Below are 20,045 nucleotides of genomic sequence, written 5' to 3' on the forward strand. Positions count from 1 at the left end.
GTAATGGTAGCAGTAGTGGCTGTAGGAGCAGTAGGATAGAAGTAACAGTAACATCAACTACAGTATTCGTAGTAGTAGTAGTAGCAGTATTTGCAGGTAAACACAGTCACTGGGTCAAGTGGTCGTAGTCTCAGTCGCTAGTAGTTGTAGTCGCAGTCGTAAGTAGCTGCAGACTCATCAAGCTTTGGCAGCGTCGCAATTGAACTGCCAAGCAATTGCAATCACAAGTAGTTGGAGATGCAATTACAAGTAGCCCCAGTCATAAATAGTCGAAGTTTCAGTCGTAAATCGTCGTAGTGGCAGTAGTAGTAGCATAAGTAGTAATATTAGCTGTAGTAGTAGCTGTACTAGGAGTATTAGTAGATGTGGTAGCAATAGTAGCTGTAGAATTTCAATTTAATATCCCCTCAACGGTTCTTGACATATTGCTATTGTGCCATTTTAACAACCTGCGTGCAAATAGTGTGCTTTGATTTAGTTCAACATCCCTTGCACCTTAATGTTCTTCCAGATATATTTTACATACGCCCTCTTAACAACCCCACTTAGTTAAATATCGTCTTAACTTGCCCTGGAAGTTTCAAAATATCTTTATCTGGTTCCTGAGAAATTACTGTGGCCTCTTGACGACCTGCCTACACATATACCTTTTTGATTCAATTTTATATCAGTATAAACTTTCCCTGAAAGTTTTTACTTATTTCTCCATTCCGTTCCTTAGACGTTAAATTTGTGCCATTTTGACTATCTGGATGAACTGAAAACCTGGATGCCTTATCGGCTACTAGCATGCACCTAGTGTGTTATCACAAAGATCGGCCGCAGTCGCTAAAATCACTTTATATCGCTTTTATTTTAGCTGGTCAATTTTTGTCACTTATTCTTTGAATTTGTCCACTAAAGTAACTTTTTTTCTTACTGTTTCAAAATTCGATTTAGTTAGTCCATATTTCAGTGACCTAGAAAGGCAATGTAAAAACATATTGGATAATATGTTGTTGCCTGTTGGAAATTATTAATATATGACACAATAGTGTGAAAAAAAGAAAGAAATAATTTAAAATTCAAGAGCATGATCCTTAAAAGTTTACAGGTTAATTTTGCGTAAGTCGTACATTCATTTTTCATCACAAGCTTTTGATAGTACCCTTAACTTTTATCAGTTGGAGTGGCGGATTGGCGAAGTGGAGGCGATCCCTCTCATTACTGTTAGGCGTTTTTGAAGTAATGTATGTTTTGATGTTGGCTCACCGCACATAAACAATTAAAAAAAATTGAATTTTTTTTGTTGTTGTTGTTTTTCTGGGCGAAATGACTTTCTCATAGTTTTGATCGGACGATTTTGGAAAAAAGGGCAAGGAGGCCTAGTTGCCCTCCACTTTTTGGTTACTTAAAAATGCAACTAGAACTTATTATTTTTTAGAACGTTTTTATTAGTAGTATTTATATAGATAAATATACGTAACTTACGAATTAACTTACATAACGAACTTCTATATTTGTATATTTTTACTAGCTGTTGTTAAAAAGACTATCGTTTCCCAATTGCAACATGTTTTCCACGAAAATAATGATTTAGTGCGCCTCTTCAAAACAGCAATCGATTTGATGCCTACTAATACGCATTGTTATTTCCGCTTACTAAACGCCTACTGGCGAATATGTGCGTAGATACAATGCTCCAACTATCGATGAAGTGGCAATCGTTATGGTCGGTAATTAGTTTTTACCTCGAAATATTGTTCTTCATAAGCGAAACGCTCAGTTGGTAAGAATTGCTGAGACTCATCGATGCTACGATGCCCTACAATATCATATAATTTTTGGGATGGAGCCGACGGCTATCACTTTAATAATAAATTAATAAATCCATCCACTAACAATCAAACAGATGAGAAAAGCAGCGCAATGAATTATTATTCCTATAGACTAATGATTCGTCACAATGAAGATAATCATATTTTAAAATGCCGTCAATTGTTTCACCAATACATTGTTGCTATGTATGCAAAGATTGAATCAGAACGTTTGCTATTTATCCGTCTGAATCAGACCAAGCTCCGCTCTGAACAATACATTCATTTGCGAGATGCAGTTGTAAATGACGGTAATACTACTAACGTTGGAAGATTAACGATTTTACCGAATATATACTTAAGAGCATATTATCCTCAATGATTTGTTGGATCAGTCGAATAATGTATCGTTCTTTTACTATAAAGAATCATGTGTTTCATTTTTGATTCAAACACCGGATATGAATTTCGTGAAATCAGTGGAAAACTGCTTAGAAACTAAAGAATGTATCGTTGGACAAGAAAAGCTGTCATATCTTTAACAATATCGCCATCTATGAGTTTGGTTATGTAGATGGCAGAATTGAGGAATCGCCGTTAACCTTATTCATGATGTTCAGTTACTACGGAGGAAAAGAGTAGGGGGCACCTGACCACTTCAAGGCGTAGCCCAGTTGTCATAGTACAATGGTTGTGGTACTCTTGTTCTAACTGGATCTAACTTGATGTGCATAGCCTCATACTGCTGAAGATGCGTCCAAGAATTGAAAACTTGGAATTGTAAGATATTGCAAAAACAGTCAGGTCCTACGCTCACGCAATAAATGAGCTCCGAATTTGTCGGTAGCTGCTTAAAATCCTTAATAAGCTCTTTTTTTTTCTAGGGATTTAATGTAAGCCACGCCGAATCACGGATAGTGGCCATGGCAAAGCCTATGTATAATTGTATTGTCAATCACGCTGGTCAGAGACCGGCTATTGTTTTTGTTTCCAGCAGAAAGCAGACTCGTATCACAGCTGTTGATATTTTAGCATTTACTGCAGCTGAAGGAAAACCAGAAAGATTCTTGCATGCGGAATTACAGGATGTCCAGCCGTTTATTGACAGAATTGTTGACCCGGTAAGTATACGATTATGAAAATGGAATTGGATTTTATTTTTTTTTACTTCCTGCTTATGAAAAAAAGTATAGCCTACATTTAAATAATTTTTCTTAAATAAATCCCATCAACTCAAGAAATTGGTACCCCTTCAACTTCAATCAATAAGTTGAGGCCAAAATTTCTGAATATGCTTCTTTTTTTACAGTATGAGGCTTCAGTTAGGTCATTTTGTTTCAAAACATACAGATTTAATTTATGTCCATTGTTCCAATTTAACTCCCCTGAATTTCATAAGAACCGAATACTATTATGATGTGCAGGTCATATACAATTTTAACAATAGACTCCATTTCAAATCTTCTTAATTCACACTGAGACAGCTTCTTTACTTCCCTCATATTTGCATCAGATATATCGCTTCGGAACTTCTGAGAAAATTGTTCTATTTCCTACAAAACTTTAAGCCTTTTCAGAGATATATTTTCTAACTTATTTTCTGGCTTTTGTCTCTGAAACTTCTTTTGCCACTTCATCGCGTGTTTTGTAAAGTTGTTCGATCCACACTACACAATGTCAAGCTCTAAACCTCTCGTATTTCGCTTCTGTCTTTCTATGTTCTGATCTTTCTATATTCTTCTCTTGCTATCATTCTGTGTAAAAATCTCTCCGTCTAAAATTAATTTTGGACGCTACTAGAGCGCAATCTTTACTGTTATATCAATAGCCCCTTTTTACCTTATTGTTATATAGTGATCTTACTTTTTTTTATGTACAATAAGAATAATCAAAAGAATTGCTGATTTCCCATTATTTGATCTCTATGCTGACTAATGGTCCTTTTTATGACAAAATATTGTATTGGTTACGAGTATATTATTGCATTGACAATAGTATTGGTCTATTATCTTTGCAGTTTTACTTCATGTATCAAATTGGCCTTGGCTGAGCCACTTTTTAACCTTAGCCATTAAGCCCCATAATAAAAATACTATATTTCTGGTGAGAACATGTGATAGCACAGTGTGTTGATCCTCTGCTTGGCAATATGGGACCCTGGGATCGATCTCTTTGGACGCAAGGCTGGGTGTCAAGCTTACTACCTGTCCCTGAAAAAATAACCCAGCGAGTGAAACTTCATTTTGCCGCTCTCTGTGCCTTCAATGGGGCGGGAGTATCTATACCCTCATCCTGTTTCTACCTAGAATCTTGTCTGTTTTTTGCTACAAATGTATGTAAATTTTTTGAATTACTATTTAATCTGTCAGTCGGTTCAGTCCTCATCCTTTTCCCTTGTTTGCGTCTCTAGCCCTAATGGCTTTGGATCTAAATTTGGAGAATGCTATCTCGCTCACAAAAGTCCTAAGGTCCAATTTTTTGCGTCTTACGCAATTTTCCCATTCTTCACGCTTACAGTTCGTTGAAAAGATAATCATCAGTCATTTCAAAGTGAGCATTTCCATGCTAAGGGCTTACTTAGAAGAAAAACCAACTAAGTCGAAGATAAAGAATATCGGTGATGTGAAGCAAAACGAGCCAAGTCCTGACTCAGTCCAGAAGCGAGGTAAGTCAGAGCTTTGGACTGGCTTGCCTTGGTTAAAGTGAGCTAAATTGTAATATTTTTGAAAAACGAGCTAATTTCAATCTTGTTACAAAAATAAGGTAACATCTGCCTACGCTAAATTGAGCCAATTCTCGATTCTTTGAAAAAAAAACGGCCAAAGTCCAAGCTTTAGAACTTTGATAACACCGTGCAAAAGCAACTCAAATCCTGACTTAACGTGGAAGCGATCTAACTCCAAGTAAAGGACTAATTCGGTGTAGAAACAAGCCAAGTTATAATTTGTGACCCGGGGCAATAAAAAACTAAGTTTGTGGTGTATAGTGACCCATTAAAACAAGCTATATTATAATTTAGGGCAAAAACGAACTGTGTTCAAAATGTTGAATTTCGGTGACGTGGTGCATTATCCTGCCAGAACGAAGGAGGGGACATTTGACTCTGGCGCTGAAATTTTAAGGGCACGAAGTTTAAGATAAATAATCTAACATTTATAATCATTTTGCAATTTTTCAAGTTTTATTTTTGTTAAAATAAAGTGGAGAAAAGTCATATCTTTTCCCATATAAAGTAAGAAAAGTCAGATTTAAATAAATGAAAAATGTTGTTAAATCCAAAAACTTGTTTAAACTTTGCCCTGAAAATGTTTGGCAGATAGGGAGGGGATGCTAAATAAGATTCTGCTCTGGTGCAAGAAAGGCCAGAACCGCTACTGGATCCTTGTTAAGTTCTGATTCGGTGCAAAAACGATCTAAGTCCAAGCTATGGAATTTGGTGTAGCTGTGTGAAAATAATTCAAGTCCTGAATAACTACTGAACGAGATAAATATAATGTTACTGAACGAGATAAAGTTCTGCCTCGGTGAAAAAAAATGAGCTTTTTGTCCTTTCCCGCTGTCAATTCCTTTTTAGTGTAAAGGTAGACAGGTAGTATCTCGGCTAAATTGAAAAAATACAATATCTCTAACCTGGGTGCTCGAGGAACAAAGCTGGTCCTTGCCCCCCCCCCCCCCCACTCCTATGGTCACCAGCAACTTTATTGTAGAAAGGTGTGCATGTTACATCCTGTTTGAGATGAAGTCATACGAGAATTTTCATTACGTTTGACTGACTGGCGAAGTGAAGCAGTCTAGTGGCACAGGGAAAATCGCTCCACCCTACGTTTCACTGCAAGCTTTTGAGGAGAAAGATAGGTATGTTGTGCCTTCTTTGATCCAAAATTGCGCAAGAATTTACCACATGTTGTTCCAAAACCAAAATGGGTCTTCGGCTACTCCAAAATCTCCTTGCTTCAAACTTTTTGCAGAATCTAGGACTTTTTTTCAAATCGGTTTGAAACTTTCGGGGGATATATCTTTGGAAAATAAAGCTTGATGCTGACGCTTTTTTGAGGTGTATGCCCTTTTTTGGCCTTTAAACGGAAGTGTGGTTTTTGGTCAGTTTCCTAGAAAGCTACAACAGAAGTTGCATATTTCATGTAAATCAATCAAACACTGTTTCAACCTCCAGTTTTAGCCTAGTTCGGCAGCTCTGCTACCTTGCAAATCCGCCCAAATCCCCCTGATGTTAGTCTCTGCTGGTCCTTGTGATACGATCGCCTTATGGTTTTACTGTATAATTGGAAGCGTAAAAAAGAACCGTGAACTGTCCAGTACCCTTTACCCATAATAGTTTTAAGCTTTTATTCAAATAAAGTACTCTTCAGAAAGTTCGAATTAGAAATGAATTAAATATGCTTATATTAAAATACATTAAGAGTTATAGGAAAGCAGAACATGGAAAGATTTTAAAACGAAAATTTTAATCTTAAGTTAAGGTTACCCGTGTTTAATCTTTAATCAAGGTTGCGCACATATTGTGGGGCTAAATGCATTTTTAGCCCCGTAAAAGGGCAAAATTTGCAATCCTTATCATTGCAAAATTCTAATCCTCATAAACTACCCAATACGGGTGTGATTTGAATGTCCTAAGACTAGGCTTCTAATGTCAATATGTAGTACTTAGAGGTTTTATGTTGTACCTTCTTTAAAGCAGTCCCTTGCTGAATAAATACGCTGATTCAAATAGTGCTTTCATATTCTTGAAAGTTTACTTTCGTAAGAAAACGAAGAACCCTCTACGTATTTGTTTGGATTTCACCGGTTAAATCAGATCTCTTCCTTTTCAGTGTTAATTTTAATTAGAAAACAGGCGGGAGTCCGCTGGAGCCAAAATAGTGAAGAGTGGGGCTGCGGAAGCAGAGGAACATCAGATTTCGGCAAGCATTTCTAAATCGAGAATGTGCGGGTAGGCTGTCGTGGTGAAGGAACTATTTATTTATTTACTTTACTTTTATTTTTTATTGAAGGTTTTTTGTCAATTATTTTTGTACAAACGACGAAGAAGACTTTTATTGTATTTTGGGGTGATCGTCAGCCCCCGCTTCCTGGAGACAAATCCATGATCCACGATGCTCGTAGAAAAAAAATTCAATATTATTTTCAAAATCAACCAATGCTCGACGTGTTTTTATGTGCATTACCTAAAGCTCCCTAAACAGCATTGAAACTTCACTTCGGGTCTTCAGCCATCTCCCTAATTGTAAGCCTGCGGTCTGATCATGCTAAATTACGACCTTTCATATTTTTTTTCTTTTTTTTTTTTGAAGTCTGCCTAGACTGGTGGTCATCCTCGACTTACTTGCGGCCATCTCTGAATCTTCTAGACTAGATGAGCATATTTGACCGGGTCAGACATATATCTCCCAAGGCTTTTTAAAGTTCTTATGTCTCTGAAGCAGATTTCCAAATTTTATATAAATTCCACAGAAATACTCTGCTTAAGTTTTTCGTTTCTTTTGCACAACTAATAACCCGCATTGACGCACCAATGCGCCTGTGCTCAAAGAGACTGCTATGCTTGCATTGTAAAATATATCTCAATGCCTGTATCAACTAGTATCAAGGTATAGGCCATGCAATCATTTCCAGGCTAATGAGCAATCATATCTCCTCTGTTGAGCATTGGGGCTCAAAGATTAATTTGTATATAGGTTGTCTATAAAAAACGGTTTTTTCAATATCCAAACCGCTCCTAAGCTTAGAATACACAGATGATTTCAGCGTCCTTGGAAAGAAAACATTTTTAGCCAAGTGAATGATTGTTGAAGGTTTTGAGAGTTTACTGACGGGAACAGGCTGGAAAATCAATCTTAAGAGGACACGTTGCTTTGATTTTAAATAGATAGGTGCGAAGATGTGATATTTGGTCGAATAGCAAAGTTATAGAGTGCCTTTTTTCTGGGTGAAAAGGTTTGGAAGAAGACGAAACGAAAGTCTTATGAACTTAGATTAGGATAATAAAACCATGCAGATACGGGGAAACTTGTGACTCTAGGAAGGTGGACTAGCTGTCTTCCAGAGGAATTGTTTAAGAATAGTTTTAGATGCTATTTTAAATGACCGTATATCAAACAACAATCTTCTTGAAAATTTGTTTCGTCCCAAGTCTGTAATAAAAAGGATGTTACTATGGCTTAGTCTCAGTTTAATGTATAATGAATGATGGTTAGCCAAAAGTTTTGCTTTGGAAATCCACGGGGAGCCAAACCGAAACCAGTGCGTCTTCGAATGAGGTGGGAAATTGAGAAAAGACTTAAAGGAGACGGGGACTTGGGGAATGGGATGGAGTGGGGGAAAGAGCGAATCTCTTAATACCGTGAAGCGGATGAGGATCGTGCGCCGCTGGGTCGGCTCAAAGGGGCTTTTTGCTGCGATGGGATTTCAGCATTAGTAACTGCAATTTAATTTGGGTAGTTAGGTGGTTGTACCTCCACTCTTTTGGTTATAAAAGTGAAATCAGAAATGTAGATAAAGAAGAAGATGGGGGCTTTCCCCAAGAGCCAAATATATTTGAAGAAAAATTATGACTTGAAAAGCCATTATTGACTTGTCAAGGCTTCCCCCTTGCCCCAGAACTTCTCTCAGTTTGTTTGTTCATTGTTTTGTACCATAGCCCATAGAAAAAATTTATTCAATCAGGATCATATTATTTCCACTCTCTTTGTTAAGTAGAAAAAAAATTATTAATTTAAAAATCAGTTAAATTTTACTCAACGTTATTACGGAATTCAGTATCAAAATTCATTGACACAAAAGCAAAACTACCTACCCCGCTTTCCTTCTCTAACTTGTAGCAGCATATTTGTGCTCCGTTTAGTCAATGTTGATTATTTTTCCAGACTTTGAGGGAAACTTTAACTCAAGGTGTTGCCTACATCCACGAGGGCTTGACATCATCTGACAAGAGTATTGTAGAACGACTGTTTGACTCTGGTGCAATTCAAGTGCTTGTTGCATCCCGACAGATGGCATGGGCTCTCTCTGTCCATGCATATATTGTGATCATCATGGATACCCAAACTTACAACGGGAAATATCACATGTAAGCAAATGTCATCTGCCTATTTTTTTCTCTGTCTTTATTTAATTCACTTGTTGATTTGCTTTTGAAACTCAGTACTGTTATAATAAAATATCATTTGCAGAAATGATATTGCCTATTTTTTTAAAGTATTTCTAAAACACGGCAATTACACAAGTTCTTTCGCTCATTTGTCAAAAATGGTGATGAATTTTAATGAGTTAATTATAATGAGTTTGCTTTAAAAAGAAAAACTTACCTATGTTTGTATCCAATAAAGTTAAATATATATCTTTTAACACATGAAATTGTGTGCATAGATGGTAAAAAAAAGCTATGCAGTCCGAAAAAAGCTGCTAGAGGAAAGAGTCCAGCAGAAGTTTTTTTTTTTATTAGAATGAGTATCTTTTACTACTTTCGGCTCACTATAAAAGTCACCTGAGTTATAGTTGTAATAATCCTATAAAAGGACACTTGTAGAGTCACAATATGGCCATAAACATTTTAGAATGTTTTCCTCGGCTTATTTCTTTTAGTTCACGTGAAGTTTTTGTTACCCAGGTAAATTCCACAAATATATATTAATTTCAAAGCTATTTTTTTAGCTTGTTTTTTTTAGGGCTCATCCACCACACACAAGCGACTACCCTCGTTTTTTGGGAGAGTGGAATCAATATACTCAATGTCTATAGTTTCCCTATCATCATAGCTACACAAAGCTTCTAGACGCTTTTGAAAGGCCAACTCAATCAGGAGCATCCCAAAAGAATAAACATCAGGACTTTCGTCATATTAGTCTCTAGATCTAGTTGACTATGACTCAGATGACTTTTACAACGAGCTGAAGCTAGTAAAAGATCTTAAACACAAAAATGTGATAAAATTTCTTGGTGTTACCTTAATCAAACAGATATCATCGGAGAATCACGAGTTAATGGTGCTGGAATACATTCCTGGAGAAACATCAGCTGAAAGAAATATCAAAAGACCATCGCATTTCGTGGATCGAATCCTTATCGCTAAAGACTTTGCTTAGGTTATGAATTATCTGTATTCTAAACATATTAACCATCGGATCTTAACTGCTGAGATCGTCCTTTATAAAGATAATGGTGCTGCCTTAGTTGTAGACTTCAGACTTGCCTCTTTTATTTATGATGATAATAAAGAAAATTTGAAGGGTGTTCAAGTATTGCGTCATAGCGTACCGGAAGTAGCACTTGGAACATACGACTTTGCATCTGATGTTTATTCTTTTGGAATGTTTTTGTATAGTATCATTACCTGCAAGCCCCTAAAGAATTTAGATGTTCTCTGTTTCAAAGACGGTTTCATCTTTCCCATCTTTCAAAGATCTCTGTTTCAAAGATCTGTTTCTAATGTAAGTATGTTTAAGGAAAAACTTTATAGAAAAGACCGCCCTTTTGTATAATATTATAAATCACTTTGTTTCATTTAAATCTGAACGTCGACTACCTTCCGCAAGTACTTGAAAAAAATTAACAAATGTAAATTCCTCTTTAATTCAGACCAGATTTTGAAAGTGAAATTGTTGGTCAGTAACGAATTGTACTGTACTTATGAAGCAACGTCGAAATACAAGAATTTCAGGATACAAAGTGTTGTCTCTAAAAACAAAAAAGGTTCGAGATGCTTTTGAAGAAGCAGTTGATGTACTTAAAGAACTTGATCATAGAAATTTCTTCAAGTTTGCGGGTGTTTTTAGCATGGAGTTAGAAGGATCACAAATTTTAACCGTCATGTAAATTGTAAGGTCTTGGTTCCCTCAGTTACAACGAGATAGTATCAATCGCAAAAGACGTTGCATTTGGAAGGGTTTATCTGCATTCTAACAATATCGCTCATATGAACCTGACTGTTGATTCTGTGATCCTACCTCCACATGGTACAGCACTCATTAAAGACTGATGAATGGCATATGCTGATATGCATATCTCTACCAGGACGTATTCTCCTCACATATGCCCAAAAGTTGTTGATAATCCCATAGTAGATAAGCGATGTGATGTATATTCCTTTGGCATAGTTTTATCCGAGCTGATTTGTCAGAAGACACTTATTGACCTTCAAATACCTTTAAATGATCAGGGCAGAATTAATCTAGACCTTATTCTTGCTAAGTTACCACAACATAGTGAGGCTAAAACACTTTTTAAATTAGCTCAAAAATCTACAAGCATCGAATTGAAAGACCGACCAATATTCCAAATGGTTTCTCTTGAGCTTGAAAACTTAGCCGAATTTTTTTGAAACTTGATTCTGAACCAAAACAAGAACTTGATATAATACCCAAAGGCACTGTAAAATCTCTTATGTGCTTCTGGAATCAGGTATCTGCCAAAGATAAAGATTAAGAACCGAGTTAAGACTGAGTTCGTTTTTGTATTGAGTCAGTCTTTAAAACATGGCTTATCTCATTTTTGCAAGTAAGGACTTCTCGTGCAATTAATTTCAACCCTCAAATTATAGAATGGAGACCCCTTTTTTTTACTTTTGGACCATTTTATTTGATATAACTAGCTTAAAGTTTACTCGATCCTGTGAGAGGCTGTGAGAGTGTTCAGGTAAAGAGCCTAAAAAGGTGCGGGAGATTTGGGTCAACTCTGAGAATGTTCTGAATTAAGTGAATGTTGTAAAAATTGTAGTGCCAAAATTGGAATATTCGTGCATAATAATACAGTGAGAATCTGATTTGAAATGAGAGCATCGGACCTAACGCCATGATCCCGAATACCAATGTATATTGGTTATTTTTATTGCAAAGCATCACGAACAAATATGTTTAAAATATTTCTCAGTAAAACAAAGATTAATTTTTCAAGGATATGAAAAGATTTAACAGTGTTTTGTTGTCTTATATCACCCTGACTTGCGGAGTTCAGTCTTTCATTCCTTCTTACATTTGCTCTACTGGTCTGGAATTAATATTAGCATATTAATTCCATATGCAACCCTGTACTATTGCAAAGCTCACTTTCCTGCTGTCACGTTGAACAAGAAATTAGGGTCGTCATATCTAATTTGGTTTCGAGATTTGAGATAGTTTTAATAACGCTGATTATTAATGAATGTGAAATAAATTCTTTCTGAATTAAAAATTTTCTTTCTGCTTATTTTTAAACTAATCTGACCCAATTAAAGTACACTTGAACTGCTTGTCTAGCCCGTGTTATGCATCTATACCATGACCACTACAGCGAAGACTACGGTGGCTGTCCAGATCCAATATTGATATTACCAAACTATTTGAAATTTGATATATATTTATTAACCTAGTGATAATAGTATCCGTTTTCTTGTTGACTGTTAAATTAATAACTGTTATTAAAAAGAAACTTTTTGAATGTTTTTAAAGAGTCGTAACCCAAAAGCTTAGATAAAGAACCTCTGGTTTACAGCATGTAAGATTGAGTGTCAAAGTTAATTAATTATAAAAGGAATTTTAATTCGTAAGAAATGAATGATAAAATTAATTCAAGATAGAAGATTTTACTACTAGTTTAAATAGGCTCTGACCAAAAAAAAAGTCTGTTTTTTTCCAAGCTGGAGTATTTGCGATTGTATCCGACGTTTTTAATCTTTTGATATAAATGCCAAAACCCGCTTGCTAATCCGTTTTCAAAGAGTGAATCAGCAGGGCAATGTGTGTTCAATTTGCCTCTGTTTTTCTTATCTACATGGCCCTGCTGATCTTCCCTTTGAGAAAAACTTATTCAACGCTTTTGGCAATTACCTTAGGAGTGTGAAAATGACAAATAAACAAAAAGAGGAAGAAATACAACTCACAATGTAGTAAAAAAAAAAAAAAAAAAAAACAGTTATCTGAGTTCCTGACGTAGGTGTAGTTGCTATTTTTATTTGTATTTAAAAATATTTTCGGTTGTTCGTCTTTTTAATTTTGTGACTTTCTATCTTTTTTTAACTTTCTTAGAAGCTCATGCCAAAACTAGAAATTAGTAGGAATTCAAGACAAAGATAATACGCTTAAGAGATTTAAATCCCCTCCTCGTACGTGACGTAATTCAGGGCAAATAATTTCTTAGATTAAACTGCCTTTCTATTTACAGAATTTGAAAAAATGAAAATATAGAGAAAACAGGTATAGTGTTTACAAAGTACTACTACTACTACTAGCAACTCACCATAGCACCAAACTGCCGGGGGCCAATACACCTACGCACGCTCTTCCTCCACCCCAATCTATTCAAAGCTTCTCTTTTTAGACCCTCCTAGAAAGTTTCCATTTCCCTTAAATCTTTCCTTACATCCTCCCACCTCAACCGAGGATGACTTGCTTTTCGTTTAGCCCCTGATGGTTAGCTGAAAAAGACAATCTTTGGGAATCTTTCATCCCCATAAAATGCCTTAGGCAAGTCAACTTTTATCTCATTATAGCCCTAGAAAGCGGGGTTGAATCACACCCACCGTTTTTATTAATAATACTACCTAGATAATACATGCTACAAAATGACAAATTAGGTTGTCTCTGGCAATGTTTGAGTAGGATAGTTGGTAACAGTTTGTGGTTTGAGTTTGACTACCAAACTCAAACTGTTCCAAAGACAACCTAACTTGTCATTCTGTTGTGCGTATTCTGATATTTGCATGGTGATTTTTGAAGTTATTAACATGTTTCAAACTCCAGTTGTACCAGAGGCAATCTATTTTGTTATTCAATTGTACTTCGTATTCGCTTATTTAAATAGCTTTCGTAGCAATCAAAAATGAACGCTAAATTATGCTATTTTTGTAACACAAGAGAAATAGAAAAAGAGAAAAAGAATAGGTCATTTGTTAAATTTGCTGACAAAATATGACATAAAGGAGTTTACAAATCTGTTCGGACCGCACTGAACGAGCTTTGGTTTATTTGGGTTAATTTTGTTGTTGTTGATAAAGGCTCCTGGACATAAAGTTTAATATTCCGATTTCTTTATTGTTAAAATTTTGATGCTTTTTTTGTTTTGTACCCTGTTTTTTTAGACTATATCCGTTTTCTCTATATTTTAATTTGTTAAATTCTGTGTCCCAAGGGTGTAACCAGGTCTTTCTTCTTCGTGGATATTGAAATGTGACACAACTATACAGCATTTTTCTATTTTATTGAAATGTAACTAATGTAAAATATTCTATTATATGCGTAATATGAAACGTTAAGTTCTACAAAATATACTGCACCTAATAATATAAAAAAAATATTACAACGGTAAAATGTTTTCATAAATCCTCCCTTCCTTTCCTCTCTCAAAGTTCTGGGTGCCTTTAATATTTACCAGCCATAAAATAGAAAAATTGTGGAGATATTAGGTGGATTTGCGCAAGACGTACGAAATATGATTATATGTCGAGCCAGCCTCCCCCAGATACAATGAAATCGGCTAGATACCTCCTTCTGATTTCTTTTGGTTCCAATAAATTTTACAAGATTCTGCTATTGAGACTTAGCATCTTAAGATTAGAATAACATGTATTTCCCGTTAGAATTTGGCAAGCTGACTAATGTCATCTACTCACGAATATTTAGGGGGACAAATGAATTTTTCAATATCCAGGGGGGATTCTTTTTTCAATTTCTTCAACGAAAATACAAAACGGTCTTTTTTCAATAAATCCCAGATAAATTATTTTTCAAAATCTAGAGAGCACAGACCCTATCTCCCTTCTAATTAACGCCAATGAAGTTGTCTGCTTAGATCTTCATAGTCACTTGTAGGTATAATGTTTTCTCAGTATTCTAGAAATACAGTAAATAGAAATTGATGTTTTCTTTTTTCTAGGTATGATGACTATCCAATAACAGATATAATTCAAATGACAGGTCTTGCAAATCGCCCTAATGAAGATGATGATGCCAAGTGTATCTTAATGTGTCAGGCGTCTAAGAAAGATTTTTATAAAAAGTTCATTTTTGATCCGTTACCGATTGAGTCGCATTTGGACCATTGTATGCACGATCATTTTAATGCAGAAGTCGTGACGAAAACAATTGAGAATAAACAAGATGCTGTCGATTATCTCACATGGACTTTCTTGTACAGACGAATGACACAGAACCCCAACTACTATAATCTTCAGGTAAATCTCATTTCTATTATAACTATTGTGACCTCCTGAGGTATTTTGTCTCTTTTCAAAAACGCTTTTCATGGACCATTTGATGTCACCCAGGGATTTTCTAAACTCTTGTTTTTTTTTTGTCGATATTTGAGCTTTTTTATTAAGTGTATTAACCCCTAGTTTTATTTGATTATGGATTTATTCTGTAGAATTATAAAGCTGAAATTTAACTGTCTGGGGACCAAAACAACTCGTTATGTACATTACTCACAAAATGTAACCAAATCATAAAATTAGAAAGTAAGCTTCCAAAAAGGTAGGAGATATTTTAAGTTTAGCTATCTTTTTATTACTGAAGAATGCAGGATGTTCAGGTTAATTTGTTTTATGTTTCGAAAGGTAGCTCTTTCCCTTTGTTTAGTTTTTTTAGTTCAGTCTAGTTCCGTCAGTAGTATTTCTCAACTCTTCCCTGTTTTTCCTTGGCCACGGAACCTTACAAACCGGGCAGATGTAAAATGACAAAATCTGGTAAGTTGAACGACATTAAAGGGTGAACGATAGCAGTGGTAAATAGGAAATCGTATGACACTTCAACCTGAATCTGGGCAGTTTGACGCCTCGGTTTTTGCCTTAAGTTTGTGTTTAATTAAAATATTTTTTCTTTTTTTTTGTCCTTGCAAGTAACTTTTCACCCTACCTAACTTTTCACCCAACAGGAAGGGTGTGTGAAAGCACAGGATGGCTGGCCCCCAACCCCCCATTGCACTTCCTGGCTGAAGGGCCAAGAAACGGAGATCAGCACCGCCGGTAGGGACTGTAAAGTCTAATGCCGTATCCTTTACCTTTACCTTACTACTAAGAAATTACTGCAGTACCAAGCCCTTTGAGGCTGATAAAGCTGTGCACGCTCCTCCTCCTCCCCAATCTATTTAATACTTCGCTCTTTACCCCCCCCCCTCGTTAAATCCTTCCTTATGACGTCTTTCTTCATCATTCAAGGACGACCTGCTGTTCCTTTTTAGCCAAGATAATGTGGGAAAAGGGGCAATCTTGTTCTTGCTGACGTGGCTAGGTCACATAAACGTGGACTTCCCATGTCAACCTTTATTTTATTGTAGCCCCAGAAAGTGGGATAGAACCACCTTTTTTGGCCAGCTTGTTGTTTGACATATTGTCGGTTAGACCGCTACCTAAAATATCCGTTGACAATTCCCTTGGAGAGTATTCAACAAATCTTCATCTGCCATCCGAAGTGTCCACATTTCAGAACAATGTTTGCGCACTGGCATCACCGTGGCTTCCAATATTCTACCCTTTGTTTACACATTTACCTTCCTATTCCTCTAAACGTTTGTCATCTTTGAAAAAAAAAAACAACCTATTGGGTCTTGGCTATTTTACTTTTTCCATCTCCACTACATCCTCCGTCTTAGATGTATGTAGCAGTAATAAATATTACCCGAGTAAGTGAAGCTATCCGCTTTATAGATCTTTTCGTTACCCAGTATCACTTCTTCCCCTTTATTTATTCCTACTTTAAGTGACTTCGTCTTCTTAACATTAGTTTTCAAATTTATTTTTGCCCCCTGAACTCTCAAAACCTCCAAAATTCGTTAATTTTTGCGAAAAAGTTTAACTAGGATGCTCAAATCGTCCGTATCATCTAATATTATCTTGTATTTGTAATTTTATCCCTTCATTTCCCTCCTATTGTTTTTTCGCCATTAATTGTACAAAGTTCATTATTAGTTTTTGGACGGGAAATTTTTGAATGTTATATTTTGCTAATTTGTGTTGATCGTTTTTTTTTTACCATTTCTACGTTTGATAGATTTCCTTTTTGATTAATTTTTAAAATTTGTTTTATCATTTCAGTTATTTCTGTCTTGTTTTCTTCTACCACTTATGACACATGAAGCGAATTTGGCTCTATTAGAGCTTGTGATAGCCTCTCAAAAAGGAATATTGTCTTATCTGTCTTCTAACCGACCAACTAAAATTATCTTTGTACCATTTATCTCTGAAATAAATCAAGCCTGTCATTCTCGGCTTTTCAAGACCTGTGGACCTTAACAGCTGTCACTTCTAGTATTATAATCTTAGTCCCGTGGCTTAGGTTTCTGTCCTTTCAAACTTTTTCAGTTGTGAAAACACTGCATCTGGCTTTTTCTGTTTTCTACATTTTTACCTACATTTACTTTCTTTACCAATAACCTAATCAAAATATAAAGGAAATTGACGTTGCTAGGCGTGTTTTGTCGTCTGAATTAATATGCTTCAATTCAGTGTACATCCAGTTCAAACTAATCAGTCAACCTAAAGAGAAAATATCGAAGGTGATTGATTCTTGGATTCTTGATTCTTGGGAATACCCCTACAAATTGTTTGATGGTACATGGACCCCAGGTGAAAAATAATGGTGGAAGTACCATATTCGTAACCTTGGGAATATCGGTGGTATCGGGGTTAGAATCCTCCCTCATTTTTGTCCATTTTGTTTTTAGTGTATCTTATTCTTTTTTAGTCGGTTGATGTTTTAAGGTTGCAGAAGCGGGTTGAAATTTTAGAATACCTAATGAAAATTGCCTGAAAATTTGACAAAATCTAAAAACTTATCTTATTTTTGTCTGTTTATCTGTTTTAACTTATCTTATTTTTGTTTTCTTTTTTTAAGTAAAACGTGTTCCTAATATCAAAAGATGTTCCAAAGTTACTTGTTTGTTCTGAAAAATTAACTTGCAGACATGATGAACAAAGTTTTGCCATCTAAAATGTTTGTCCGAAGGTAAAACGGCACTTTAAGGTAATGGTAACATAGTTTTTGGCAAGGAAAACACAAGAAGGTAATTATTCTTAAGAAAGCTTTCTCGTAGCTAATGATGTTTTTCCTATATAATATTTATGTACTTCCAGCAGGATCTGTCCAAATAAGCTTGTATATATTATTAAAACTTTTTGTTTCAAGTATTTGAAATAGGTTAGTGTTAAAAACTGGGTGGAATTATAAAAAAATCGTTTAGCTTTACCACGTCTAGTTTTGACTCAATTTGTCGCAAAAATTTGAGCATAATCATTGTGAAAAGGCCAGTTGCTTTTATTAATTTCCTTTTTTATAAGCATCATTTGTAATTAAAATAACTGTTTTCCTTCTCTTTCAGGGCGTCTCGCACAGACATCTGTCAGATCATCTATCTGAACTTGTTGAGAATACTTTATCTGATTTGGAACAGTCCAAATGTATCTCAATTGAGGATGAAATAGATGTCAGTGCGTTGAATTTGGGCATGATTGCAGCTTACTATTACATCAATTATACTACTATTGAATTATTCAGCATGTCATTAAACAATAAAACGAAAATTAGAGGTAGGCATATCATCTAATACTAAAATTTTACTCTACGAAGGAATTATTCCTTCTACTAAGGTGATTCTACTGCATTTAAGCATGAAGTTTGTCTCTGAATACTTTTTGGTTGCGGAGAGGTTGATTTTGTCAAAACTTCAGACATGTAACGTAAGATTTACGGATCCGGGATAATTAAAGCTGCAGATCAAAAACAGCCTTTTGGGTTTAAGCGGCTTTTGGCATATAACCATTATGTACCCTATCCTGCCCCTAGACCTGTCCACGGAAAACTTCATTCGCGCAATAAGGATTTGTGTATTGACAATAAAAACTAAACACAGTCTAAAAAGTAAGTTTTCCTTCATTCATTGTCCATGAGTCTTGAAAGCTTCTGGTTAAATAAATTTCCACGTAAAATCTGAAGTTCGGATGCCAAATGAGGCGGGAAATGTCTTGTCCTGCTGCAAGCAATCATAAACTAAACAGGACGATTGAAATGTAATTATGTTCTGACTGTGTACTAGTCACTGATAGGAGTTAAGATAGTTGGATTTAGTCAGAAAAATAGAACAATGGGAACCCTGTTTGCTTGTATGGTACAAGATAGTTACAGGGAAAAGAAGTAATAAGTATAGCATCGAACAAAAAAAACATTCGAATAATGAAAAAAATACTTTCCAGGCGAAGAAGGGTGAACTCAATAGGCCTATACAGGTCAAAATTTTAAAGGGGGGTAGTTTTTTTCCAAGTCTAAGAGATGAAAAGAAAAAGAAAAGTGTCTTGGTAGCATTTCTTCGTTGAGGGAGTCTCTTCGATTTTGGGGAAAATAAAAGCGCTATCCCCTACCCGTCTGTGTAGGTATGCAGCAAAGTAATCTTTGAACTTTTTTGTCTTAGGATTGATGGAGATTGTTGCTGCAGCCAACGAATACGAAAAAGTCCCAATTAGACAAGGGGAAGAAGCAGTTTTGCGAGCACTAGCAGAAAAGTTGCCGCACAAGCCCACCCAGTCCAAATTCAACGATCCGCATAACAAAGCCATGTTGCTTGTACAAGCACATTTGAGCCGAATCCAATTAAGTCCTGAACTGCAACAGGATACGGAATATATTCTTGGCAAGGCTGTTCGCCTTATACAAGTAAGTCCTTTTTTCTCCTTTTTTTTTTTTTTTTTTTTTTACTGCACATCAATGCCTAACAGGGGTAATGGAAAGTCCGACATGTCTGAATTTGAAACTTAAACACTAGAATGAAAGGCACTAATAGTTTTTAAAGTATTTATTTGTTCACCCCTCTGGCAATTACCCTGATGTGGTTTGACTGGTTCAAAATGGGCTCAAAACTTTCTCGTGACGAAATGACCTGTTGGCTATTTTGCGGTATGTTCTTTTAAATAGACGTAAATCTTCGTATTGTTTGAAGAGCTGGTGTTTTTTTTTACGTTTTTTTTTTTTTTTTTTTTTTTTTTTTTTTTTTTTTTTTTACTATTCCTTCTCATTTTCTGCACCATTTTATTAAGAATTCGTGACTTAATGGTTTCCAAGTTTTGCGTAACTAACATATTAAGTATATATTTTCCACACATTGGGCAATGTACAAATGGAACATTCAATAACTTATTTATATTTGAAGGTACTTGTTTAATATACCCCCGACCGCTCAAGTTGTTCATTCATTGACTTATTGCAAAACCGGTTTTTTTTTTCATTATTTTTTTTTTAGCTTGGCGTGAGACAAGACAAAGAGAATTGACAGAATAGA

General features: G+C 35.5%; 1 protein-coding gene across 1 annotated transcript in view; it reads left to right on the forward strand.

Moving 5' to 3' along the window:
* The window catches only part of LOC136025000 (U5 small nuclear ribonucleoprotein 200 kDa helicase-like), a 127,827-nt gene that overhangs the window by 93,264 nt on the left and 14,518 nt on the right, over nt 1-20,045 (forward strand). Inside the window, exons 26-30 of the mRNA XM_065700625.1 lie at nt 2,681-2,917; nt 8,678-8,880; nt 14,658-14,955; nt 18,096-18,303; nt 19,182-19,423. Coding sequence (XP_065556697.1) covers nt 2,681-2,917; nt 8,678-8,880; nt 14,658-14,955; nt 18,096-18,303; nt 19,182-19,423 — 1,188 coding nt within the window. The remainder of the gene's footprint in view (nt 1-2,680; nt 2,918-8,677; nt 8,881-14,657; nt 14,956-18,095; nt 18,304-19,181; nt 19,424-20,045) is intronic.

This window comes from Artemia franciscana, chromosome 3 (assembly GCF_032884065.1).
Source record: "Artemia franciscana chromosome 3, ASM3288406v1, whole genome shotgun sequence".
NCBI classification, from domain to species: Eukaryota; Metazoa; Arthropoda; class Branchiopoda; order Anostraca; family Artemiidae; genus Artemia; species Artemia franciscana.